Raw genomic sequence first — 27589 nt, forward strand, 5'->3', positions numbered from 1 at the left:
CACTTTTCTACTCTGTTTCTATGAGTTTGTCTTTTTTGGGGGATTTATTTATAAGTGATACCATGCAGTATTTGTCTTGCTCTGTGTGGCTTCTCTCACCTAGCATGAGATGCTCGAGATTCATCTGTGTTATCACAAATGGCAGGATTTCTTTCTTTCTCCTGGCTGAGTGATATTCCATTGCATATATACACATATTTATGCATATATGTACACTCTTATATGTATATATTACATTTATATATACAATTGTATATGTGTGTATATATACATACTAAATATATGCATAAATATATACATACAACATATATATAATATATACACACACAGCCCACATTTTCTTTATTCATTAATTGATGGACACTTAAGTTTCCATATTTTGGCTATTGTGAATAATGCTGCAATGAACATGGGAATGCAGATATCTCTTTGATACCCTGTTTTTATTTCTTTTGGATATATACCCAGAAGTGGAATTGCCAGATCATCTTGAGGAAACTTCATCCTGTTTTCCATAGCGGCTACACCAATTTACATACCCACCAACAATGATTAAGGGTTCTTTTTTTTCCCCTATCCTTGCCAACACTTGTTATCTCTTGGCTTTTTGATGATAACCATTCTAACAGGTGTGAGGTGATATCTCATTGTGGTTTTGATTTGCATTTCCCTGATGTTTAGTGATATTGAACATCTTTTCATGTACCTGTTGGACATCTGTATGTCTTCTTTGGAAAAATGTCTACTCAGTTCCTCTGCCCATTTTTAAATTGGGAATTTTTGCTTTTTGCTATTGAACTGTTATAAGTTCTTCATATATTTTGGGTACTAACCCCTTATCAGATATATGATTTACAAACATTTTTTTCCTTTCTGTAGGTTGTCTTTTCATTTTGTTTGTGGTTTCGTTTGCTCTGCAGAAGCTTTTTCCGTTTAGTGTAGTCCTACCTATTTATTTTTGCTATTGTTTTCTTCACTTTTGGTGTTAAATTAAAAAAAAAAATTGCTAAGACCAATGTCAAGGAGTCTACTCTTTATATTCATCTAGGAGTTTAATGGTTTCAGGTCTTATTTCAAGTCTTTAATCTGTTTTGACTTAACTTTTGTATATAGTATAAGATGAGATACAATTTCATTCTTTTGCATATGTCTCTTTAGTTTTCCCAATACTATTTATTGAAAAGACTATCCTTTCCCCATTGTGTATCCTTAACTCTTTTGTTGTAAATTAATTGACCACATATGTGTGGGTTTATTTCTGGGCTCTCTATTCCGTTTCATTAATCTATGCGTCCTTTTTTATGTCAATACCATATGTTTTGATTGCTATAGTTTTGTAATATAGTTTAAAATCAGGAAGTGTGATGCCTCCAGCTTTGTTCTTCTTTCTCAAGATTGCTTTGGCTATTCATGGTCTTTTGTTTCCATACACATCTTGGGATTGTTTTTTACATTTCTGTGAAAAATGCCATTGGAAGTTTGATAGGGATTGGAGTGACTCTGCAGATTGCTTTGCTAGTATAGACATTTTAAAAATAGTAATTCTTCTAATCCATGAGCATATAATATCTTTTTATTTATTTGTGTCTTCTTCAATGTCTTTTATCAGTGTCTTATAGTTTTTAGTATACAGGTCTTTCATTTCCTTGTTTAAATTTATTCCTAGGTACTTTATTCTTTTTGACACAATTGTAAATGGAATTGTTTCTTTAATTTCTCTTTCTGATAGTTCATTTTTAGTGTATAGAGCAGCAACTAATTTTTGTATGTTGATTATGTATCCTGCAACCCTATTGAATTTGTTTATTAGTTCTAATAGTTTTTGGTAAAGTCCTAAAGGGTTTTTGACATATAGTATAATGTCATCTGCAAATAGAGACAGTTTTACTTCTTTGTTTTAAAATGGATGTCTTTTATTTCTTTTTTATTCCTAACTGCTCTCGCTAGGACTTCCAGTCCTATGTTGAATAGGAGTGGCAAAAATGGGCATATTTATCTTGGTCCTGATCTTAAGGGAAAAGCTTTCAGTTTTTCACCATTGAATATGGTGTTAACTGTGGCTTGTCATTTATGGCCTTTATTATGTTGAGGTACATTCCCTCTATATCTACTTCCTTGAGAGTTTCTTTTTTTTTTTTTTAAATCAGGAATGGATATTGAATTTTGTCAAATGGTTTTTCTGCATCTAAAGAGATAATCAGGGGCCCCTGGGTGGCTCAGTCAGTTAAGTGTCTGCCTTTGGCTCAGATCATGATCCCAGGGTTGTGGGATCGAGTCCCACATCTGGATCCCTGCTCAGCGAGGAGTCTGCTTCTCCCTCTGCCTCTACCCCTCCCCCCTGCTTGTGCTCTCTCTCTCTCTCACACATGCTCTCAAATAAATAAATAAAATTTAAAAAATAAAGAGATAATCATATAGTTTTTATCCTTCATTTTGTGAATGTGGTATATCACATTGATTGATTTATGTATGTTGAACCATCCTTGCATCCTAGGAAAAAAATCCCACTTGATCATGGTATATGATCTTTTGAATGTTCATCAGGGATGTTGACTTGTAATTTTCTTTTCTTGTAGTGTTCTTGACTAGTTTTAGTACCAGGGTAATACTGGGCTCATAAAATAAGTTTGAAACTGTTTCCTCCCCTTGATTATTTGTTGGTATTAGTTCTTCTTCAAATATTTGATAGAATTCAACAATGAAGCCATCTGGTCCTGGATTTTTCTTTGTTGGGAGGTTTTTGATTACTTATTTAATCTTCTTACTAGTAATCGGTCCGTCCAGATTTTCTATTTCTTCATGATTCAATTTTGTAGCTTGTATGTTTCTAGGAATTTATCCATTTCTTCTAGGTTTTCCACTTTGTTGACATCACTTTTATTACTGATTGGTTTTCTATGAAAAAAACTGTCTTTTTTTAGAAAAAGATTTTATTTATTTATTTGAGAGAGAGCAAAAGCAATCACAGAGGCAGAGGGATCACAAAGGCAGAGAGAGAAGCAGACATCGCTGAACAGGGAGCCTAATGCGGGACTCAATTCCAGGACCCTGAGATCATGACCTGAGCCTGAGGCAGACGTTTAACTGACTGAGCCACCCAGGTGCCCTTGAATTAACTATCTTTGGTTGAACAAATTATAATTGCTTTATTTGTAGGAAAGTTTTTCAATGATGTAATATAACTATGGCAGAGATTTAAGTAGACAAAAATTGGAGTATTATGTTGCTTTTTCTGTGTACCTTATGTTTTACTTTAGTTTGAGGTTAAAGATAAGTTCTTATGAATAACTTAAAATTTCTTCCTAGAGGTTTTCCCTCATGCCACAGTATTGCCACCAAGTATTGTTTGTTTAACATCAAGCATGGAAAACTCTTTAAAAGTACTTTTCAGAACAACACTGTGCTATATAACAAGCTTTAGTGATTTCACAAATAGAATTTGTACTGCTTCGAATGCACCTCTCCTCCTTTACCTCACATACTCCTGTAGACATTTTGAGGTCTCACTTCATGTGTATCTTTTTCCTCTGTGATGCTCCTTCCACTTATGCAGGCAGTTATACTCTTCCCCCTGCACCATCATAGTACCATATACATGATCCATTTGAGCCTTTGATATGTTACATATGTCCTGGTGATAAACTTACGTGTCTATCTTCCCACTCCATTGGGACAGTCCCAAAGGCAGTCTTATTAAAAATTCATACTTCTAAATATCTCCTCATCCCATCCCAGTGTCTGTCCACAGTACTTAGCATTGTATCTGACACAGTAATAATAAATTCTTGACCATAAGACCAAGTAACTATTTGATCAGAGCTGCCCGTGATGAATATGTTATCAAATCAAAATAACCAAAAAGTTCATCATGCCCAGCAGTATTCCATCATCTAATGGAAGTAATATATATGGAACCAAGCCTCAGAATATCTAGAGGCACAAATAAGTTGCAGATGACTCAACATTCTGACTATGCTACTCCTGCAACACTGTCATTTCTCCCTCAACTTTATTTAGGGACTCATAGGAGATTCTTTATTACCTAAATATGCGACTCTGGTTAAGAGATTAGTCTAGATGATTTGTTGGCACCAAGTGGAAGTGAACTGCTACTGCCTTACAACCCCATTCAGGGTTGGCCCATAAGGATCATAAGGAGGAATTCCTCCTAATGGGTGGAATTTTTAGTATTTCAGATCATTTTCCAATTTTTATGAAAGGGGTGGTTTCAGTCACAAATCTACACTTATTCATGGTCATTGGCTAATGGAACTGGGAAGAAGAAGATTGTAATCTTAGAGATAAGGTGGTTTGAGAAGTAAAATACATGGATAGACCTTTTTTAATTGACCTAAAACATAAGAGTATTGTCCTGAATGAATGTTCATCAAAAAGCTCTTACCATTCAAGAGTATCTTAATAATCAGATGGACACAAAGATAATTCCTTTAACTGTGAGTCAACCTTTTTCCATGGCCACATTATTACTTTTTCAATGCATTCATGAATAAAATGGCCATCCTGCAGGAATAGAGGCTGTACATGAACTCAACAATTCAATGTTTACTCCTGAAGAGTGAAATTGTCACCATTACTCAATGCCTAATTTGCCAACAGCAGCAACTTATCCTCAACCTTTTATGTGATAAATCCACTAGTTTTCTATTGCTGTATAAAAATGATCACAGCTTCTAACACACATTTATTATTTCACAGTTTCCTTGGGTCATAAGTTTGCACATGGTGTGGCTGGGTCCTTTGCTCAGGGTCTCACAAGGCTGCAAGCAAGGTGTTGAACAGACTGCATTCTCATTTGGAGGCTTGATAGGGGAAGAATCCAATTCTTCCTCTCTCTCTCTTTTTAAGATTTTATTTATTTATTTATTTGGGAGAGAGAGAGAGAGAGCATGAGTGGGGGGTGGGGTTGGGGGGAGGGGCAGAGGGAGAAGCAGACTCCCTGCTGAGCAGGGAGCCAGACACAGCTCTCAATTCTGGGATCTTGAGATCATGACCTAAGCCAAAGGCAGCCGCTTAACTGACTGAGCCACCCAGGTGCCCTGGGAAAAATGCAATTCCAAGCTGATTCACTTTGTTGGCTATATGCCTAAGGGCCCTGGCTTTCTGCTGACTGTTGTCTGGAAGCTGTCCACACTTCTTTGACATAGTCTTCATGAACACGGGCACTTATTTAGTCAAACCACAAGCAGAGCTGGCTTTATGGGCATGTATTCTATGCTGTAACACAAGTCCTGTGCTTAAAAGGCCCCACACTTGGTTTAATGTTCTTCTGTAGCCATTTTGAAATTCTTAACAGTTTTTGAATAAGGACTCCCACATTTTGCTTTATGCACTGAGCCTCACAAATTATGTAGTCAGTCCTACCTGCAAGGAGAATCTCTAGCTTTAGTATGCTAAGATGTAGTCTTTTATAACATGATGTAATCACAAAAATGATATCCATCACCTTCTGCTGTATAATGTCATCACAGGAGTGACATCCCATTACCTTTGCTATAGTATGTTGGTTAGAACCAAGTCGCAAGACCTGCCCACACTCAAGGGGTGGGAATTACAAAAAGGCATGACTACAAGGAGGTGGGGATCATGAGGGCCACCCCTGGAGTCTTTCTCCTACAATACCAAAATGGGAGTAGAGTAGGTAGAGGGCAGGTCACTAGAAAGAATATAGATCAGATATCTCTACCTGCCATGCTCTATTGCATGGAGTTTCTGACTGTTTTATTTACAGTTGTTGTATTCCACACAGCATTGCCTCTGAGGAATTGATTTTATAGTTAATAGTTTATCCCTTACCACTTGCCTTATAGGTTGTCAAAATGTACTACTAAACACCAACGTATAGTGCTAGGTGGGAATGCCATCTCTTGAGAGGTCAGGATATTGTCTTGTATGATGCACTATAGGCTTGGAACCAGCAGTCAATATGTGCTGCTGTTTTTCTCACAGCCAGAATGCACAAATTTTGGAAGCAATGTTTTTTGTTTTTGTTTTTGTTTTTGTTTTTCAGTGTCACATGGCACTTTTAAAAATTTAAATTCAATTAATTAACATATAATGTATTATTTGTCTCAGGGGTACAGGTCTGTGATTTATCAGTCTTATATAATACCCAGTGTTCATTACAACACATACCCTCCCCAGTGTCCATCACCCAGTTAGTTACCCCATCCCTCCACCCCTTTCCCATCCAGCAACCCTCAGTTCCTTTCCTATGATTGAGTCTCTTATGATTTGTCTCCCTTTCTGTTTTTGTCTTGTTTCATTTTTTCCTCTCTTTCCTTATGATCCTCTGCCTTGTTTCTTAAATTCCACAAATCAGTGAGATCATATGATAATTGTCTTTCTCTGATTGACTTATTTCACTTAGCATAATACCCTCTAGTTCTATCTATGTTGTTGCAAATGGCAAGATTTCCTTTTTTGATGGCTGCATAATATTCCATTGTATATATAAACCACATCTTCTTTATCCACTCATGTGTCGATGGGCATCTAGGCTCTTTCCATAGTTTGGCTATTGTGGACATTGTTGCTATAAACATTGGGGTGCAGGTGTCCTTTTGGATCACTACATTTGTATCTTTGTAGTAAATACCTAGTAGTGCAATTGCTGGGTCTTAGGGTAGCTCTATTTTTAACTTCTTGAAGAACCTCCATACTGTTTTCCAGAGTGGCTGCACCAGTTTGTATTCCCACTGACAGTGTAGGAGGGTTCCCCTTTCTCCGCATCCTAGCCAACATCTGTCGTTTCCTAACTTGTTAATTTTAACCATTCTGACTGGTGTGAGGTGGTATTTCATTGTGGTTTCGATTTGTGTTTCCCTGATGCAACGTTTTTAAGTGGTGGTTCACAAAATTATACCCAATGCTCTACTTATAATTTTTTTGGCATCTCGTCTTCAGAACATTAGTTTTTGCTAGTTTAGAGGTCTTAATATCTAAAATAAATGCTGTCATCCGGGAACATAAGTAAAGCTTAATTGAATTGAAAGTGCACAGGGCCACTGGCCATTTGGGCAATTCATGCCACTGGAAAAAGAAGAAAAAAAAGGAGGTTTGGGTGTTGGCAGAGGTGATCGATGCTATTTATGAAGGGTAATAGGTTATTGCTACACAATGAAGGCCAAGAAGTATATGGATAAAGTCCTTTCTTTATAACTATTATAATTTAAAAAAAATTTTCTTTTAAATTCATTTTCTGAGAGCTACAGTACATTGTTGAAAAGTAGGGGTGTTAGTTGGCATCTGTGTATTATAACCTTAAAAATAATATTTCTAGTTTTTTGTCACTAAGTTTGATGTTTATGGAAGGTTTTTTTAAAAAAGACTTTCAGTTAAGTACATTTTTTTCTATTTTTGGTTTGCTACTTTAAAAAATCATGAAAGTGTATTGACTTTTTCTTTTCTTTTTTTTTTTTTAAGATTTTATTTATTTATTTGAAACAGAATGAGAGAGAGAGAGAGCACATGAGAGGGGGGAGGGTCAGAGGGAGAAGCAGACTCCCCGCCGAGCAGGGAGCCCGATGCGGGACTCGATCCCGGGACTCCAGGATCATGACCTGAGCCGAAGGCAGTCGCTTAACCGACTGAGCCACTCAGGCGCCCCAGTGTATTGACTTTTTCTAAAGCATCCTTTCATTAATTGAAATAATCATAAGTTATTCCTTTAATCTATTAATGTGGTGAATCACATCAATTGGTTTTCTGAGGTTGAATCATTTTGGAGTTCCTGGAATAAGCCCTACTTGGCCACCTCTATGTCTATCTATTCAGTGTCGAATGTGACTTGTTAATTTCTTATTTAGATTTTGCACCTGTATTTATAAATGGCATTCACATACAGTATTCCAGTCTCATATTGCTCTTTTCCAATTTTAGTTTTAAGATAAATTGGATAGTATATTAGTTAGGGTTCAGTTTAAAACAACAGATTCTCTGCTACACAAAAAGAGATTTATCCAGTAAGATGTTAAATGGCTTACTTAGAGATACATCAGTAGGGCTGAAAGATTTTTATCTGAATTTCTAGGAATTACACTCAAATCTATATTGCAGAACTGGGTCATCAAGATAGATGATGCCAATGATGCAATCAAAAATTTGAAAAATTAAGAAGCCGCCATCTCCGCCATGATCAGGAAGCCACTGACTCAGGAAGTTACCTGCCGGTTGGGATACAGAGACTTCTCTATTGCCAGGTCCAAAATCACATTACTTCTGCTAATCACAAAGTCATCTAAGGTTCAGATACTGCTGCTAGCTACTGGCTCAGGAACCAACCCTAAGTTTGTCACAATCCACTTGCAGCATAGTGGATGCCCTGCACCCTGCCTCCTTCCCCATTTGATTCACTTCAAAATTGAAGTTTCATAAAAGTTAAGTTACATGGAAGAGACTGAATCATATCTGGAATTTAAGCAAGAGAGATTCTGGGAAATGCAATGTTTTATATGGTTTCTGCCTGCTCTAAGGAGGTGGAATAGGTATTAAATGAGCCAATCCACATTGGTGTCCGTGTGTAATTCTCCCTTATTTTCTGTGATCTAAAACAACTTGTATAGGACAGGAATGATTTGTTTCTATAAGGTTTTGTGAAATACACCTGTAAATTTTGTCCTGAAGAATCTTTTAAACCCACCAGGTTAGGGTGCCTGGGTGGCTCAGTCGGTTAAGCGTCTGCCTTCGGCTCAGGTCATGATCTCAGGGTCCTGGGATCAAGCCCCGCATCGGGCTCCCTGCACTGCTTCTCCCTTTCACTCTCCCTCTGTGCTCTCCCTCTCTTCCTCTCAAGTAAATAAAATCTTAAAAAAATAAAGTGTAAACCCCCCAGTTTAATTTATTTTATATGTGAGAAAAGGGGTAAGAGAAGTCATATTTATATTAATTTGGAAATGAATAAAATGTCCTTGGAAGCGTTCACAAATAAATGATAAATGTTAAGATCCTTTTGGGAAAGATACAGGGTAGTTGGAGAATATGGTGGGAGTGAGAATTTTTACTGTGTGTACTTGGAGTATTTTGAGTTTAGAATCATGTGAACACTACCTATTGAAATATATAACAAGTATTGGCATGCTATTTCTTTATGATTTTAAGGATTTCCTCTTCACTTATTCCTAATACTGTTTTTGTTGACTTCTTTTTTTTATCTTTTTCCCCTAGTTTGCTAAAAACTTGTTTATTTTATTAGGCTTTTCACAACTAGCTTTTAGATTTTCTATTCTTTTTGTTTCTTTGCCATTTCTTCAGTTTGGGGTGTAGCTTTATTATTTCCTTCCTGGAGCTACTTTGTTGGGTCTTCTCTCCTATCTCTCTAATTTGAATACTTACTTAACAAATTTCCTTCTCCCCTCTCTCCCACTCCCCATGAATGCAGTTAAAGTTTTAAATTTCCCTTTAGATGCACTCTGGGTGCATCCTACATGTCTTTAATATATAGTACTTCACTTCATTGTCTTTTAAACTGTCAAAGCCATTTTTATTATTCATTTTAACAAGTTAACAAATTCTGTTGTTTATGTAAGTTAATCTTTTAAATGCACTAGACTCTATATATTATGGCATCTTATTTCCATGTATCACATTATAAAACAGAGTGATAGATACATCGTTCTGATGTGGAAATCAAGGAAATAAAATCAATCTACTAATTTTAATACCTCAGTTAAATGCCCAGGGAGATTTCTCAGCTTAAAAAAGATAAAAAACAAAAAATCTTTATGAAGCTTATACTATACTATCATTGCAGTTTTGTCATAAAATAACCTAGTCCACAATTTTTTTTTTTAGTTCACTTATATTTTTTTTCAAGTTTTTTATTTAAATTCCAGCTAGTTAACATACAGTGCAATATTGGCTTTAGGTGTAGAGTTCAGTAATTCATCACTTATGTACAACATCCAGTGTTCACAATTTCTTTTGAGGTCAAAATGTAAAGGCTCAGAGTTTTTTTGTTCCTAGATTTTCTTTTTGCAGTCTTTTCCCTTCTTCAGATTCTTCAAGCTTTCTTTTCTTTATCTATTCATCCCATCAAAACTAGGAAAAATCTGACCATCTATCATTGATGCTTATTTGCTGTCTGGCTATGTTCATTCTGAAGCTAATTTGAATTTCAACCATCCATCTGCATTTAAGTCCTATTCTTTATTTGTAGGTTTATAAAGGTTCATCAGTTGCAACCATCAATTGGTTATAAGAAATTCACAGTAAAGAACATTATTTTATTATTATTTATATTAATATTTAGTTTCTCTTTTGGTGTAGCTTGAAATGGGGTGCCAAATTGATTTATCTCTCTTTATCTCCCCTCTCCCCTCAAGCCTGCTCCTTTGAAGAAACTGTTCAAGCTAGAGCCCAGTTCCTAGAACTTCTGAGGATGCCAACTACCTACTCCCTTCTGGATTAGTTGGTTCTACCATCTGTCTTACCACAGGTGTGCCTATTCAAATATCATCTCCCCACCCGCCCCGCCCATGGCCTCTTTTTAAACCCAATCTTTGCCAGCCTCTCTCACTCTACAGTTTTATTTTTATTTATTTATTTATTTTTCTGGAACATTGACCTTTAGCACAATTCGAGAGATGTATGTCGATCATTTATTATGCACAAAACACTGTGATAAGCACTAATTCTAATTATTAGTTTGCAGTAAAACTGTTCTCATGGCTAGGAATGTGTATAAACATCATTTCTAATTCTAGATTTGAAGTTTCTAATAAAAGTGCATTAGAACATTGCTTCATTACGACTTCTGCTGCTCTTTTCAGCTGCTCATACTGCTTTGCATTATAGTTATATTTATGGCACTTATTTCCTCTGTTGGATATTAACTCCTTAAGGAGACAACATTTTTGTATTTGACATAGCAATTGGAAACAGATCTTTACCACTTCATAGGTACTTAAATGTATGAACAGAAAAAGCATTTGATGAATATCAGATTTCTATATTCCTAGTGCTTGCTGGTAAATGTTAAACAACAAGCTCTCTGAAAAAAAGGATACATGTATATGTACATAAGTTCATTATTGTTTATTGACATGAAGGTTGTATAGCACACAATTTATATATAATATAAATAATAATAAAATAATGTTCTTTACTGTGAATTTCATATAACCAAATGGTTCTCAGAATTCTTTCATTGATTTTTACCAAACTCTTATATCCATAGCGGCACTATGGTTGCAACTGATGAACAGGTGTTACAACATGATGTCAGTTGATAACGTTCATATACCTTAACAAGTAAGATAGAAAAAGACTCAAAACCCAAAGACCGATGTCAGGACTTCACTTGTTTTTCAATAGTGTGTGACTTCTTTACTGAATGAGATAATAATTTACAAATGCTGAAAGAATATTTCTCCAGTTTTTTTGTGCTATTCACAACATGGTATGACATGATGCACTTCTAAGTTGAATCTGCATTATTAACATTATCTCCATAAGTTTAAGATCTATCATTAAAACAACAAATCAAGACCTGATTTATAGTGTTTCTAAAAATAAATAGAAATAATTTCTCTTCTTCTATTTAAGTACCCTGTTGGATATAAATGATACTCATCAGTAGTAGCATAAATTTGAATTTGCTGTTTGAAAATAGTTACTCTTGGCATCTCTTTTTCTATTGTGCAGGTTCCGTAGTTGTTCCACCCAACCATTCCTTTTTTGTTTATAGATTGTTCGTGTAAACAAAAAGGTGAATCTTACTAGGGGGAAAGATTATCAGAGATTCGGTCTTGAGTTAGTTATAGAACTAAGGAAATCACTTTTCCCTTTCTGGGCCTCTGACTTCTCAACCACAGATGAGATTAAATGAGATGAAACAGATGATCTCTAAGGTTTCCTACAGAGTCTATGATTCAGTGATGGTAGATTATTGTTTTTACATACTTGCTGCTTCTTCCTGTGAAAAGTTGATAATTCCCTGTCCTGTGATGTCAGGCTCAGCCATGTGACCAGTAGTACCCTTCCTGTGGAAAGATTACACTCAGCTCAGTGATACCAGGCATCGCTAGGCAACATGCATTGGTCAATGGGACATAGCAGAAGTTATATGTGCCACTGCTGATCAGAAGCTTTAAGAGCCATCCTAGGGAGCGCTTGGGTGGCTCAGTTGGTTAAGCGACTGCCTTCGGCTCAGGTCATGATCCTGGAGTCCCGGGATCGAGTCCCGCATCGGGCTCCCTGCTCAGCAGGGAGTCTGCTTCTCCCTCTGGCCCTCCCCCCCTCATGTGCTCTATCTCATTCTCTCTCTCTCAGATAAATAAATAAAATTAAAAAAAAAAAAAGCCATCCTAGGTTCTGCTCTCTCCCTTTTCACTCTGCCACAACAATGACAAAGCTCCACATAGAGGCTGCTTCTCTACCTGGATCTTGAAGGGGAGAGAATGAGTAGCACACAGCCAACCCCCAACTGACAAATAAAATAATGTCTTTGTTATTGTAAGCCCCTGAGAGACTGGGATTTTTGTTATTGTAGCATTATCTAGCAAAAGATAATTAGTTTATAAATTCTTAAAATAACTTCCAATTAAAATTTAATGTAAGTGAAAAAAGGTAATAAATATATGCATATATTTATATCTTAGTACATATATGCATCCCCAGCCATCACCCTTCAATATCCTCATTTCCCCCAGCCCTTCTCTTTCCTTCAGGATCTCTTATATATATAAAATAAAGCCACTTAAAATGATGTAAATATGGAATTTACATTAAATTCTACTATAGATACTATATTTCTGTATCTTCTATTATATATAAATATTCTATATACCTACTCAGAATATTCCTTGTAATTTCTGCCTTGAATCCTTGAATGGTTCTTCCAAGGAAAAATGAATATTTTTCAAAAGTAATTCTTCATCATTAAGGTATTACTCATCTACTCTAAATTACAGTGTTCCTTAGCAATTCATGATTTCCAAGTATTAATTCAAGAGCACTTCTCCTGAAGTAATATGATTTCTTGATCCTCTATTTGTTGTAATTTTAAAGTTGTTTAAGAAGTTAAAAAGTCTCCAAGCTTACCAATGCTTCATTTTGTGGCACAAAAATATTGACTCATTTTCCTCTTTACTCCCACAGCAAAGGGACCCTGAAAGCAAACTCTAAATGTCTACGGCAATGACTTATCTGAATGAACTTGTATCTTCAATATCGCCAAGGTAATGTTTTGCAGCAGTTTCACTACTTTGTGTACCTTTCCCTTGTTTGCTCATTAACTCTATTGTTTTTGGAAACCAATAATGTCTTTAATACATTTCTGAATGACAGCTACGTGAGGCTGAGAGACTTGCAATATTTTACATTCATGTTTGACTTATGACATTCTCTCAGAATCCGCATGTGATTTTCTGCTTCTGTGTTCAAAGCAAAATATTCCTGATTGACCATCACATATAACTAACTTGGTTTTTATGGTTTTCTTGAGCTCAATTCACATGCAATACAATTCACCCATTTCAACTATACTTTTCAAGGGCCTTTAGTATATTCACAGAATTATGGATCCATTGCTGCAATCAATGTTAGAACATTTTCATTATCTTGAAAAAAAACATCTGCATCCCCTTTGCTGTCACCCCTCAATCTCCTCATCTTCCCCAGACCTAGACAGCTGTTAATGTACTTTCTGTCTCTATCAATTTATCCATTCCTGACAATTCTTATAAATGTAATCTGCAATATGTGGTCCTTTTTTCACCTAGCATAATGTTTTCAAGGTTCATTCATGTTGTGGCATGTATCATCACTTTGTTTCTTTTTACTACTGAATAATATGCCATTCTATGGATATACCACATTTTGTTTATTTATTCACCAATTGCTGAAATTTGGGTTCTTCCACTTTTTGGCCATTGTATAATGTTGCCATGACCATTTGTGTACCTGTTTTTGAGTGACTATATTTTCATTTCCCTTGGGTATATACCCAGGAATGGAACTGGTAGATCATGTAGTAATTCTATGTTTAACCATTTGAGGAACTTCCATACTGTTTTCCAAAGTGACTGCAGCATATTACAGTCCTACAAGCAATGTATGGGGGTTCTAATTTCTCTACATCATTCATAACACTCGTTATTATCTGTCTTTTTGATTATAATCATCCTACTGGGTGTGAAATGGTGTCTCATTATGGTTTTGATTTGCATTCCCTGACGACTAATGATGTGCAGCTTTTCTTGTGTTTACTCATCACTTGTATATATTTTTTGGAGAACTGTCTATTCAGATCCTTTGCTCATTTTAAAATTGGGGTTATATGACTTTAGTATTGAGTTATAGTAATTCTTTTTATGTTCTAGATATGTCAGATATAGGATTTACAAAAAATTTTCTCCCATTCTGTGGGTTGACTTTTCACTTTCTTGATGGTGTACTTCGGAGCCACAAAATTTTTTAATTATGATGAAGTCCAGTTCATCTGTTTTTTTCTTCTGTTGCTTGTGCTTTTGGTGTTATATCTAAGAAATCATTGCCTAATACAAGATCACAAGGATTTATGCCTATGTTTTCTTCTAAAAGTTTAACAATCATTGCTTTTACATTTAGGTCTTTGATACATTTTGAGTCAATTTTTGTATACGGTGTGAGGTAGGGTTCAATCTTACTATTTGCATGTGGCTATTTAGTTGTCACAGAACCATGTGTTGATAAGACTATTCTTCGCTGATTGGTCATGGCACTCTTGCCTAAAATTTGTTAACCATAGATATATGGGTTTATTTCTGAATTCTCAATTCTATTATGTTAATTTATGTCTATCTTTATGCCATTACCACATTATCTTGATTACTATAGTTTTGCAGTAAGTTTTGAATGATATCTAACTTCCAAATTTATGTAAGTGTTGACATTTACACATAATTTGATTATCTTTTGGTTGTACTTAAGAAGTTGTTGGTACTAGTATATGCTTGTGATTTGGGGTTTTATGGTTAGAGTCAACAAATAATAATTGTTATGGGCATAGGTATTTAGAATCACAGAAACCTGGATTTGAACTGATTGTACTATATCCTAGATGTGTGAACTTGCATAATCATCGCTCAGTTTCAATTTCCCATTTTAAAGTGAGAACAGTAATACTTACATTCATGGACTTCTGTGAGGATTAAATGAATTAATATATGGAAAGTGCTCAGTAAAGATAGTTTTCATTTTCTTGGACAGATGTTAATTTGCATTTACATGTTCATCATGTGTATACAGTAACAATATATTGGCTTATATTTTGATTAAGAAATAGCGATAAACTCCCAGGTTTTGGGAGCTCATTTTTTCAATAAATATGAGAAAAAATGAAGCTAGACTAGGAGAAAAATAAAGTAAAACAGCCTGTGGAGAAGTGTGGGGAGGAGGAGGCAAATAGAATCCATGCCTGGTGCTTCTCCAGGAATTTAAGGAAACTCTTTTTCCAATAATTCTTTTAAAATAGTTTAAATAGTTGGTCTGCCTGCAAAGACTTGCAGCCTCTTTTGCAGACATCAAGGAATGTACTTTCAAACAATCTCTTGGAATCCCTTCTCAGAACTTATTATTGAGTATGGGCCTTTATGAGAGAGAGCAGGGCAGCTTTTTATTCAACCTACTTCAGTTCCTACATTATAATTCCAATTGTATTTTTAAACATAAGTTTTTAAAAACCCATAAATATGTTAAAAACAATAATAGCAGGCATTTAAAGTACATAGGCTAAGCATTTTCTAGCATGTAGCAACTAATCTATGAAACTCAAGCATTAGCATTATCACTGTATTGAAAAGGTCCTGGGCTCCCCCTCTGTTGTATTTGTGAGAACAGTTGTTAATATTTTTCTATTCCAAGTTAACTCCTGGGAGGAAGCTTCAGTGGCCTCATCCACAAGGAGCTCAAGTGAAAAGAAAAAGAAAGCATGCTGGGGATTGTGAACGGTCAATGATGCAACACAAGGTGGCACTCTTGTCCCATTGAGTTCTGTAGAGCAGTACATTAGACAAAGGACACACAACTTCAAAAGATAGGGTTGGTCTGAATGCCTTTGGGAGTCTGCCGGATTGACTGAACAGTTAACAAGCACAAAGCCATAGGAGGGCTTGAGAAAGTAGACTGGTACAGGAGGGCAGGGGGTCACTTAGCATGGTGACAGCTTAAGTAAAATGAGACCTAGTGTCTGGACAGTGCTTTATAGTATACTTATTAGTTACCTTTATAATGCACTTTCATCCTTATAACAATCATCTTTTCACTGCTGCTCCATACGCATGCTTAAAATAAATATTAGATAATGACATTTCTAGGTAGAAGTAATGGTTCCTCATGGTATTTGGGATAAAATTCCACTTTGTTTCCAATCTTTTTATACTTTCTCATTACTGAAATGTCTAAAGTTTCTGAAATGCATCCTGTTCTCTTGTCTCTGTGATTTTGTTGATATTATTCTACCTAAAGCTTTTTTGTCCTTTCATCTTCATAGATGATTCCTGCTCCTCGTTCTTAAGTCAACAAAGATATCACCTCCTCCTGGAAGCCTTCCTTGACCTCCTCAATTGGGCAGGATTGTGAGGATTGAAGTTAACATATCTAAAGTACCTAACAGAGATTGGATACCTAATAAATGGTATCTGTGGTTATGGTACAGGTCCGATAATTTAATTTTATTTATATACCAATTATTTTCCTTTATTTATTCATGAGCATTTACTACTTTCTGGGTTTGTTTTCAGGTCTGTTATGTTTTTATTGTTAGGTAATGAGCAGAATGCAATATGCAAGTATTAGATGGCATTTTCTGTTTTGTTCTTCCGGATTATTTCATTCAATAAATACTTTCTCAGTTCCTATGTACAAGGTGCTGTTCTAAACACTGAGAGTATAGGATTTAAAAATGGACAGCATAATGGAGAAGCTTATTGTATAGTGATTCTTAATATTTTATTATTCTTTAAGATTTCAAGATTAAATTGCATCATAGTTGTGATGGTATACTTATAATAATAATTTTTTTCCTGGATTATAACTGATAGGTTGTTTCCCACTGTTTTCTAACTACAGTCATAGTTTCTAATAGTTCATGTTAGTACTTCCCAAATGCATTAACCTTTGCTCACAGTGATTCTCTTAACACTTTTCTGCTAATTAATGCTGCCTCAAAATATACTCTTCATATTCATTATTATATCTTTTGATTAAAAAACCTCCCAAAACCCATTAGAGGACCCTAATGTCAACCATAAAATCTGTCCCTTTTTCAAGATTTTATGCACGATTGTGTACTAAGGCCTTTGAATAGTCAGGATTCTTGCCAGCAAGAATCGGAAGGCACCTCAAATAGGCAATTGGAGAGGAGGACTGCTGTAAGGGTGTGGGCAGAGTTTAGAAAACATACTCTTCCTGGGTTAGCAAAATGGGGGGGCAGTACTCCACTAAGACCTCAAGAAGAAAAGGAAGGAGCAGATACTGGGACCCAAAAAGGCTAGCTGTAGGGAGGGGGCTGTCTTACCAGAGCTGAACTTTCCATGGGGAGATGCAGCCAGTCCGTGGTGACCAGCGGGGAGGGAGTCTGGGAAATTAATATCCTCACCTCATTCTCCTACCAATCCCAGTCTGCCCCCAGGGTTTCCTATTGACAGAAGCCCCTGGCCTCTAGAGGACAAGAGACTCAGTTGAAGCAGTTCACACAGGCCAGCCTCCTGTGCCAGAGATCAGGGTGGAGAAGGGTGTAGCATGGATCTGAGGAGCAAGTGGAAGAAACTCAGCACAGGCCTTGTTCAGAAACTGGGAAATGTAGCGATTCATATTTTTGCAACTGAAAGAAATATGAATTATCCTTATGCTTTGTTGTCTTGCCTACAAGTCTGTCCCCCTTTCATGAAAGAAAAGCCTCTCCTCCCTACTTTTTCCATCTGTAATTCATTCCATCAACATCCATCAAATCCTTCTTTGAGCAGGTTTTGGGGGCACAGAAATAAACACAGTGTTCAATCCCAAGGGTCATCATTAGGTGGGGGATAAGAGAAATAAACCAACCTTTACCTTTTAGAGCACTTAAGCAATAATGAATTAGGGGAAAGCACAGGGGCAATATGAGCTCACAGACACGGTGACCCCCCAGATTAGAGGTTATCTGGGAAGGCTTCCTGGAGGAGGTGATTTGGGCAAATGCCTTGGTCAGGTTTAATTATTTAGTTTCTCTTTTTTCCCCATGTTAATTTAACTCTTATTTAACCCTGCAAAGATCTATAGTCAGTTATTTGGTTATGAGGTTTTCTTCCTTGTTTCTTTTCCAATTTTACCCTCTTAATTCTTAATTATGCTTTATCAGTTGCTTGAAATGGAGATCAGCAATTTGTACAATACAAATCTCTGGCACTATTTTTATCATCTTGCACTTGGAATGACCATTGTGATCTTATTTTATTTGACCAATTTTATTGGGGAAAATTTTAGTGTTTTTAGAATTGCTTAATTAGGAGCTGGGCTAAAGAAATTCTACGTAGGTGGAACCTACTTATGCAAGTAATCAGGGAACTAGGGTAAAAGGGAGTGCCCGATCTTCATTGGACATGTTTGTGCATGTAGTTAAATTTTAATCCTGTCATGAACCACTCACTGGAATAAATTTGGGGGCACATTTCTGAATCTGTCTTTGGATAAAATACAAAGTATGGATTACCATGTGAAATGGCATGAACATTTTTATGGTTCTTGAGACATATTGCCACATTGCCTTCGGAAACGTACATTATTGTACACAAATGTCACATGCTTTCACTATTACTGTGAGTAATATATTTTTGATACTTTCTAATTTTTGTTTCCTCCTTCCTGTTAGGTCAATTTCTCTATAGCCGTTTTACCCTGACCACAGAAGTTGATTCCAGTTTCCACCTTTTTTTTTCCATTTTTAAAAAAATTTAAATTCACTTAACATACAATGTATTATTGGTTTCAGAGGTACAGGCCTGTGATTCATCAGTCTTATATAACCCTCAGTGCTCATTACATCACATGCTCTCCTTAATGCCCATCACCCAGTTACCCCATCCCTCCACCCTCCTCCCCTCCAGCAACCCTCAGTTTGTTTCCTATGCTTAAGAGTCTCTTATGGTTTGTCTCCCTCTCTGGTTTCATCTTGTGTTATGTCTCTGCCCATACCACCCTGAACGCGCCCGAGCTTATCTTCCAATCTCGGAAGCTAAGTGGGGTCGGCCTGGTTAGTACTTGGATGGGAGTCCACCTTCTTTTTTTTTTTTTTTTTTTTTTAAGATTTTATTTATTTATTTGAGAGAGAGAGAATGAGAGACAGAGAGCATGAGAGGGAGGAGGGTCAGAGGGAGAAGCAGACTCCCTGCCGAGCAGGGAGCCCGATGCGGGACTCGATCCCGGGACTCCAGGATCATGACCTGAGCCGAAGGCAGTCGCTCAACCAACTGAGCCACCCAGGCACCCCGGGAGTCCACCTTCTTTATATATTTCCAGAACCACCGTATTGTGCCGCTGCAGAAGCAGGAACAGCTGCAGTGGTGCCCTCTCCTTAGACGTGTGGGTCCCAGCCTCCTCCCAGATTCACTATACTATTCTTCTACTTTGTATATGTTTGAAGTTTCCCATCACATGTTCTGATGATCTCACATTTTCCTTTTATTTTTAGTCCATTTTCCATTAGGTGTTGGGAGTTTTGTTGATTTGTAAGAGTTAACTCACCTGGTGCATCATGCCTGGAGGCAAAAGCCCCCGTTATTATCATTTCATTTCTGTTCAATTTGTGTGTGTATTTTCCTCTTTTTTCTTGATTGGTTGTGTCAGAGGTTGGAAAATTTTATTTGTATTTTTAAAGAACCATTTTTTGTGTTTACTGAATTTCTCTGTTTCATTTTGTTTCCTATTCCATCGGCTTCTTCTTCTATCCATGTTGTCTCTTTCTTTTATATATTAGTCCTTTTCCTGCCTTTTAAACTCCTTCCGCAGCCCCTTTTGACAGACAGGAATTTGCTTGCAAAGGAGAAATGAAAATTTCAGAGTCATGGTCCCAGCTTTACAAAATAGAGAAGAGAAGAATGGGTTTGGATCTTAGAGCAATCCCTTAAAAACCAGCTAATAGGGGCACCTGGGTGGCTCAGTTGGTTAAGCGACTGCCTTCGGCTCAGGTCATGATCCTGGAGTCCCGGGATCGAGTCCCGCATCGGGCTCCCTGCTCGGCAGGGAGTCTGCTTCTCCCTCTGACCCTCCTCCCTCTCATGCTCTCTGTCTCTCATTCTCTCTCTCTCTCAAATAAATAAATAAAATCTTAAAAAAAAAAAAAAAACAGCTAATATGATCCAAATAATGTATTTTTGGAATTTAACTTTTATTTTCCAGGGGAGAAAGTCACAAAATTTTTCCCCCTCCTCCTCCCCTTCTCTCCCCGTCTTCTGTCCCCACCTCCCTCCTTGTCCTCCCCCTCCTTCTTTTGTTCTAGCTCTAGACACAAGTAAAATAATAGTTATATATAGAAGAATTGGAAAGGTTATGCTATCCAAGTCTTTCCCAGTATACATGGCATTCTTGATACACTGCATTTGCTGCAAGATTAAATGAACTGCTCCTGTTCTAACAGCATGGTGAGTGCTAAGAGCCAGGAGCTTAAGTCAGATCTGGGTTTGAATCCTGACTTACTTACTAACTGGGTCTCTGGCCTTGGGTAAGTTACCTATCTTCTCCAAGCCTCAATGTCCTTATTTGCTGTGAGGGCTTAAATGAAATAATATCTGTAAAAAGTCGGTGCTTGGAACATGATGAGTGCTCAGTAAATGCTGTTTTTTTTTAATTATAATTATACATTCCCAACCACTATGGAATATTTTTCCTCTCATATAAAACACTGTAGAAATGCCTATCATCTATTAATGCCCTGAAGTCCAAAGGTAGAGGAACTTAATGTTTAAAAGCTATCACGGCCATGGAGTGAACATTATGTGAAAAAACAAATATTTGGGTAAACACCAAGAAAGTCAAAGGTGGTTGAAATATTAGCTGGCTGACAACATAATTCAAGTTGCTTAATGGTGCACAAAGGCAATGCAAAACATTCTTTTTAGAGGTGTGATATTTTTTCCCTTTAAGTTCTTTCTAAAGTACCTAACAATTAGGGAAATAAGGTATTTTTATATTGTAAGTGTATAGGTTTTGCTCACCTTGAGAGTTTTTTGATTCCTAGAAGCCCAAGAGAAAGATTTTTTAATAGTGATTTTTCTTAAAATCTTAAAGATTTTTCTTTTTATGTGAATTACATTACTTGTAAATTTCTTGCCTTATAATTTATGTACCACTTGAAATGTATTAGACATTTATTTTTTTTATTTTTAAATTTATTTTTTTATTCATGTGACAGAGAGAGAGAGATAGAGAGAGAGAGAGAGGGAATATGAGCAGGGGAGAGAGGCAGAGGCAGAGGGAGAAGCAGACTCCTCGCTGAGTCAGGAGCCTGATATGGGGCTCGATCCCAGGACCCTGAGATCAGGCCCTGAGCTAAAGGCAGATGCCAAACCATCTGAGCCACCCAGGCGCCCCTGTATTAGACATTTAAATAATTGTCTTCAAGAAGCAGCTGCAATTCTCCTGGGCCCTTAGCCCCTATTGAACTGGGTAGCTTTCTTTGTACAAGCCTATATACTAAGCAGCAAAGATGTGTGTAATTAGTTCAGTTTCCTTCCACAAAGGTGATCTGAGCACTTAGAACAGGCCAAAGAGCCTTGCAGACAGGACTGGCATCCATGGGCACGGACTGATGGACAAAGACAGCAGAGTTCACCAGTCTAAACCACCATCAGGTGGTATCAGTTTAGTGAAGGGGAGACATTCTGAGCAAACACAATTTACGAATAATTAATATACACATTTTTTGTTAATTAAAGCTAATGTTTCTGAAAGATTCCATCCTTTTGAGCACTCTGTGGTATTTTCCAACTTATTTTCTCCTTCTTATCCCTTCATCACTAACTATGCTGTTTTTCTCTCAAAACTCTGATTTACATTAAGCTTGTAGAACTCAATTAGGCCTCTTGAGGATGGCTGCTAATCAGACACTTCCCATCATTACCTTTTCAGTCGCCTTTGGATTGTGATTCACAACCAATAATGTTAAAATAACGATAATGTTCTCTAACTTTGTCTGCCTGCTAGCACTCTGATGTGAGAGAGGCCGATAAGCTTTAGGCTTTACAGATGGGGACTGAGGCCTAGATGGGTTAGAAAACTCATCAAATCGCAGAGCATTTGGAGCAGGTCAGAGATCGGAACTCAGGTTCCCTAACTCCCCATTCAGTCTCTTTTGTATACTCAACAGAATTTTCTCACCATGTGAATAGTAGTACAGAGCCTTTTCACATACCCTCGAGGGCAAATAAGAGATTTAAGTATTTTAAAGTGTTTGGTCTCCCTGTCAAAATATATTTGCATCATTTATCTTTTGAAATTTTTCATGAAGTGTGTTCAATAGAAACAAGATTGCCTTAATTTTGTTGTAAAAAGCCACCTGGAGCTCTTGGTATACATTGCATAACTGGGTAAACATTGGAAATAATTTGTAATTTGGTGAGACATCAGATGAAGTGAAAAACAAAGGGATTAGGGAATTACATCAAGAAAGTCCTTAGAAACTATATTTTTTCTATTTAAAAAATAATATTTCTCTATAGAAGTGCTATATAGCTACATTATAGAATCTATGGAAAATTCAATGGGAGGAAAAATTCTGCCTCAATTCAAGAAATGTTATCACATCACTCTTTTGTCTTCTCGTTTACGCACACTTTTCCTCTATATATCTATTTTTTTAAAAATACAATTATACTCACAGGACACAGAAAATTTCCATTCTGAATTTCCTTTACTTAGTATCATAACATAATGAGCATTTTACTATCTTTTTTTTAAAAAGATTTTATTTATTTATTTGAGAGAGAGAGAAAGTGAGAGAGAGCACGAGTGGGGTGAGGGGCAGAGAGAGAAGCAGACTCCCCACTGAGCAGGGAGCCCAATGTGGGCCTCGATCACAGGACTCCAGGATCATGACCTGAGCTGAAGGCAGAGGCTTCACCGACTGAGCCACTCAGGCGCCCCGAGCATTATACTTCCAAATGAAAAAATTCAAAAGGGAAAATTATATTTTCAGATAATTTTTGTTTAAGTGTGAGTCAATTACAAATTGGTCACTGAAAGGATGATAAAGCTTTAAATATGAAAGACTTTTAAGTGACACTTGTTAGGTCCAAGTGAGAAAATTATTACAAAATAGCGTTTACTAGTAAAAATGAAATAAAAAGTATTTTTTATGTAAAGCACTTAACAATGAAAACCATGGGTCTTTTGGTGATTCTCCAATTTGCCAGCAAAGTTTTTTCTCTTGCATTTCCATGCTCAAAATTTTCATCCTAGATAGCCCAAAGCACCTAACTGTTATTTTTTGGGACTTTTAATAGAATTTGGACTTATGGAAGGAATGTAAAGGAAAAGAAAATTAATATGATATCTGGAATTTGTTTCAAATAGCCCAGAAGAAAAAGGTGAGTTACTGGTGAAACATCAGCACAAAATGTTGATAATTTCTGAACCTGGGTGGTGCATACATTTAATACCGCTACATTGGTATACATATATGGCAATTATTCCAAGTCATGTGAAATGGTTTACCAAACAAGTAAACTAGTCTCTAACTTAGCTTCTAGGCCTAGATAACAACTATATTTCAAGCCAATCTTGGGACTGGGTTTGTCTATGTAATGACACCCTGGCCAACGGGATATAAGTAAAATATGACCTATGCCTTTTCTGGGTATGCCTTTAAAATGAAAGGAGCTACTTCCCTTTAGCTCTTTCCCCTCTTCCCACAGCTGGAGAATGGAAAGATTGGAATGACTACTTTGAGTTCATGTCAAGGATGGCTACCCTATCACTCCCAGACTGCTTATATCTTACAGATTTATCTGTAAGCTTACTTACAGATAAATAAAGTTAATATGTTATTTAAGCCCCTGTATTTTGAGGCCCTTTTGTTACAGAAGATTAGTATTCTAAATAATATTATACATATCTATCTTTAAAAAAAGAAAAACAAACAGAAGCACACTCTTACACTATTTAAATTATTAATACACTTTAAAAATCTTTTCATATTTCTTTTCTATTATTATTCTATCCAGTGCTCCAGAAAATTCTATATATCCCATTTATTCATCTGATAAATGTTTATTGGGAGCCTATTATGTGTTGCATCCTTAAGTACCTGCTGTGACTGCTTATGAGGACTGTCCAGGTATTCATGTTCCCAGAAACAATCTTCATTCAATGAGGGATAAAGATGATGACAATTCTGAAGTGTTTTACATTCAGTCTCTCAAGGAGTCTCCAGTGAGACTGAGCCTGATGTCCCCACAGTGGCAACCTACCCATCCATATCCTTTATTAGCTTTCCTCTCTTTCTGGTCTTACTTTCCAAATTTCTCACTCTGCCTTCAGAGATCACCTTCCAAATAAACACTTTGCATCCAGTCCTTGTCCCTGAGTCTGTTTGGGGTAAATCAAAGTCAAACAGTGGTCCAGGAGAATTTATTTCTCAGGAGGAGACTTTTGAATAGAAGCCTCATTATTGTGAGCAAGCCTTCGGAGTATCCAAAGGAAGAGGAATGAGCAGACCTAAAAGGCCAGTGGTGGGAACATGCTTGGAAATTTTGAAGAATAGCAAGGAGACTGTCTGGCTGGAGTGGGGCATGTGAGGGGGAGTGATAGGAGATGCCTTTGGAGGGTTAGGCTGGTGCTAATCTTTGATAAGGATTTTGGATTTTATTATAAGTGTAATGGGAAGTCTTTGGATAGTGTGAGCTGGGTCATGATGTAATATGATTTAAGTTTCAAGAAGATTATTCTGGATATTCTTGTTATATGTAACATTGAACACACACACTTATCTGTACTCCCCATCAAAATAGTAAAAAAAAAAAAAATAACAAAAACATAAACTTACAAGGCCAAAGAGAACTGGAAAGTAAGTGACAGCACTGAAGAAATATGTAACGAAATTCTGAGATCTGGAAAGTGGACAGAAAAGATGTAACATTTAACTGGAGAAAGCAGAAACCTATGAGACATGGGGAGAGAAACTGTTATAGGTTGAATTGTGTCCTCCAAAGGAAGACATATTGAAGTCCAAACTTCTATCACCTCAGACTGTGATCTTATTTGGAAATAGCGTCTTTGCAGATTTAACCAAATTAAGATGAATGAGGTCATTAGTATAGGCCTTAATCCAACATGACTGTTGTCCTTATAAAAAAGGGAGATTTGGACACAGAGGCAGGCACACACAAAGGGAAGGAGTTGGGAGAACATACAGGGACAGTGTCATGTGAAGACATGGAATGATACATCTGCAAGCCAAAGAATGCCTGAGGCTACCAGAAACTAGGAGAGAACCGATCTTTCCCTACTGTCTTTGTAGAGAAGCTGGCCCTACTAATACATTGATTTTAGACTTCTGGCTTTATTCTTGAGACAGTACATTTCAGTTGTTTTAAGCCACCTAGTTTTTAGTACTTTTTATGACAGCCCTAGAAAACTAATGTAAAGGTCAATGAAAATCAAGTTGATATATGCCACAGAATTTAGGCTATCATTATAAATGGGAGACTACAATGATAGTCTCAGTGGAGTCATGTGACTATCAGCCTGACTGAAGCATAGAAGAGAGAAGTGGGGAGCAGGGCTGAGGAAGTAGAGGTGGAATAGTAAGTAAAAACAACTTTTTTTTGGTGAATTTTTCTATAAAGGGGATGAGATAAATGAGGCTGTAGCTGGAAGAAGTCTTGGGCCAAGTGAGTACTTTCAAAGATGGTGGTGACATTTATATTCTGATGGGAATAATCCAAAAGAAAAAGCAAAAACTGATGATACAGGAGAAAGGAGTTAATAAAGAAGAAAATTATTGAATAGACCAGATGACATGGGATCCAACATGCAAGCTGAAGAATAGGCTTTAGACTGGAGCCAGAACAGTTCAATCACTGAACAAGAGAAAGTAAAGTTTAAGGATAGGCGCATGCGGGCTCATAGTTCCTGAGTTGAAAAGATGAGGTAGTTCTGTTCTGATTGTGTCTATATCCTGAGAGAAGTAAGAATCGCAGTCATAGCTTAGAAATATGTCAACCATGACCCTCAACTTATTAAAACCAACGGCCAAATTTCAGACCTCATTTTCCTCAAACTTTCAAGAGGGTATGGCATGGTGGATCACTTCTTTATCCTTAATCTTTTATAGGATATCACACTCTCCTAATTTTCATCCTACTTCACTGGCCACTTCTTTTTTATTTGGACTCCTCCCTTATATCTGGGCTTGAACTAGTAGTATAAATCCAGAGCTCAGTCCTTGGCCTTCTTCTATTCTGCCCCCTGTCAGCACAGAGCAAAGAGGCAAAAATAACTGCCTCCCAATTTTTCCCTCAAAGAGGTCTGCATACTTCCTTAGCCACTGCATGAGAGTCTGACTTCCAATCAGCCTGTATCTAGTTACCGGCTGAGATCCTCCTGGGATCCTGAAAGAGCATGTGGGCACTATTTCTGCCTTCTCCATCGGCTCACTCCAACAATGAAACCCAGTCACCAGCTTCTTCCTGGAAGGAGTCTGTCCACACATCTACTGTCCCAACTCTATGGCTACCATCAGAGGAAAGGGCTCCAAAATCATTTAGCTCTGATAGCCAGTGGGGCTTCACACTCGTAAGTCCCACAGGACCATAGCAATCAAATAAGCAGTTTTTCAGTGGCATGCAAGCATTTTCTGTGGGAGTGTGTTCATGAATGGGAAGAATTGGTATTGTTAAAATGCCCATATTTCCTAAAGTAATGTACAGATTCAGTGCAATGCTTATCCAAATTTCAATGGTACTTTTCGCAGAAATAGAAAAAACAATCCTAAAATTTGTATGGAACCACAAAAGACCCTGGATAACTAAAGCAATCTGGAACAAGAAGAACAAATCTGGAGGCCTCACACTTCCTGATTTTAAACTATATTACAAGCTGTAATATATAACATTGGCAGAAAAACAGACACACAGATCAATGGAACGGAATAGACAGCCCAGAAATAAACCCACACGTATATGATCAATTAATTTACAATGAAGGAGCTAAGGATATACAATGGGGAAAGGACAGTTTCTTTAATAAATGATGCTGGGAAAATTGGATAACCACATATAGGAAACAGGTTAGACCCCTGTCTTACACAATACACAAAAATTAACTCAGAATGGATTGAAGATGTGAATATAAGACCTGAAACTGTAGAATTCTTAGAAGAAAACACAGGGGGTAAGTCTCATGATATTGGTTTTGGCAATGATTTTTTGGATTTGACAACAAAAGCAAAGGGCGAAGGACCTGGATATACATTTTTCCAAGAAAACATACAAATGACCAATGGGTGTGTGAAAAGGTGCTCAAAATCACTAAGCCTGAGGAAAAAGCAAAAACCACAGTGGGATATCACTTCACATGTGTTAGGATAGCTATTACTTAAAAAGATGAGATAAATACT

At 36.9% G+C, this 27589-nt stretch overlaps 1 protein-coding gene across 22 annotated transcripts in view; it reads left to right on the top strand.

Annotated features, from left to right (window-relative positions):
- The window catches only part of ALB (albumin), a 135795-nt gene that overhangs the window by 49858 nt on the left and 58348 nt on the right, over window positions 1-27589 (top strand). For 12 of the 22 annotated variants that reach the window (XM_064584581.1, XM_045881029.3, XM_064584579.1 and 9 more), the window contains one exon: window positions 13117-13196. In XM_064584581.1, the coding sequence (XP_064440651.1) occupies window positions 13169-13196 (28 nt within the window). In that variant the 5' untranslated portion in view covers window positions 13117-13168. Of the gene's footprint in view, window positions 1-8204; window positions 8220-10340; window positions 10454-13116; window positions 13197-27589 lie in introns of those variants that run through there. The other 10 variants (XM_054508897.2, XM_045881025.2, XM_045881020.2 and 7 more) reach the window with 2 other exon arrangements.

The sequence above is a fragment of the Mirounga angustirostris genome, unplaced genomic scaffold (assembly GCF_029215605.1).
Source record: "Mirounga angustirostris isolate CCGP_5_RB_7025 unplaced genomic scaffold, mMirAng1.0.hap1 SCAF_2, whole genome shotgun sequence".
Classification (NCBI taxonomy): Eukaryota; Metazoa; Chordata; class Mammalia; order Carnivora; family Phocidae; genus Mirounga; species Mirounga angustirostris.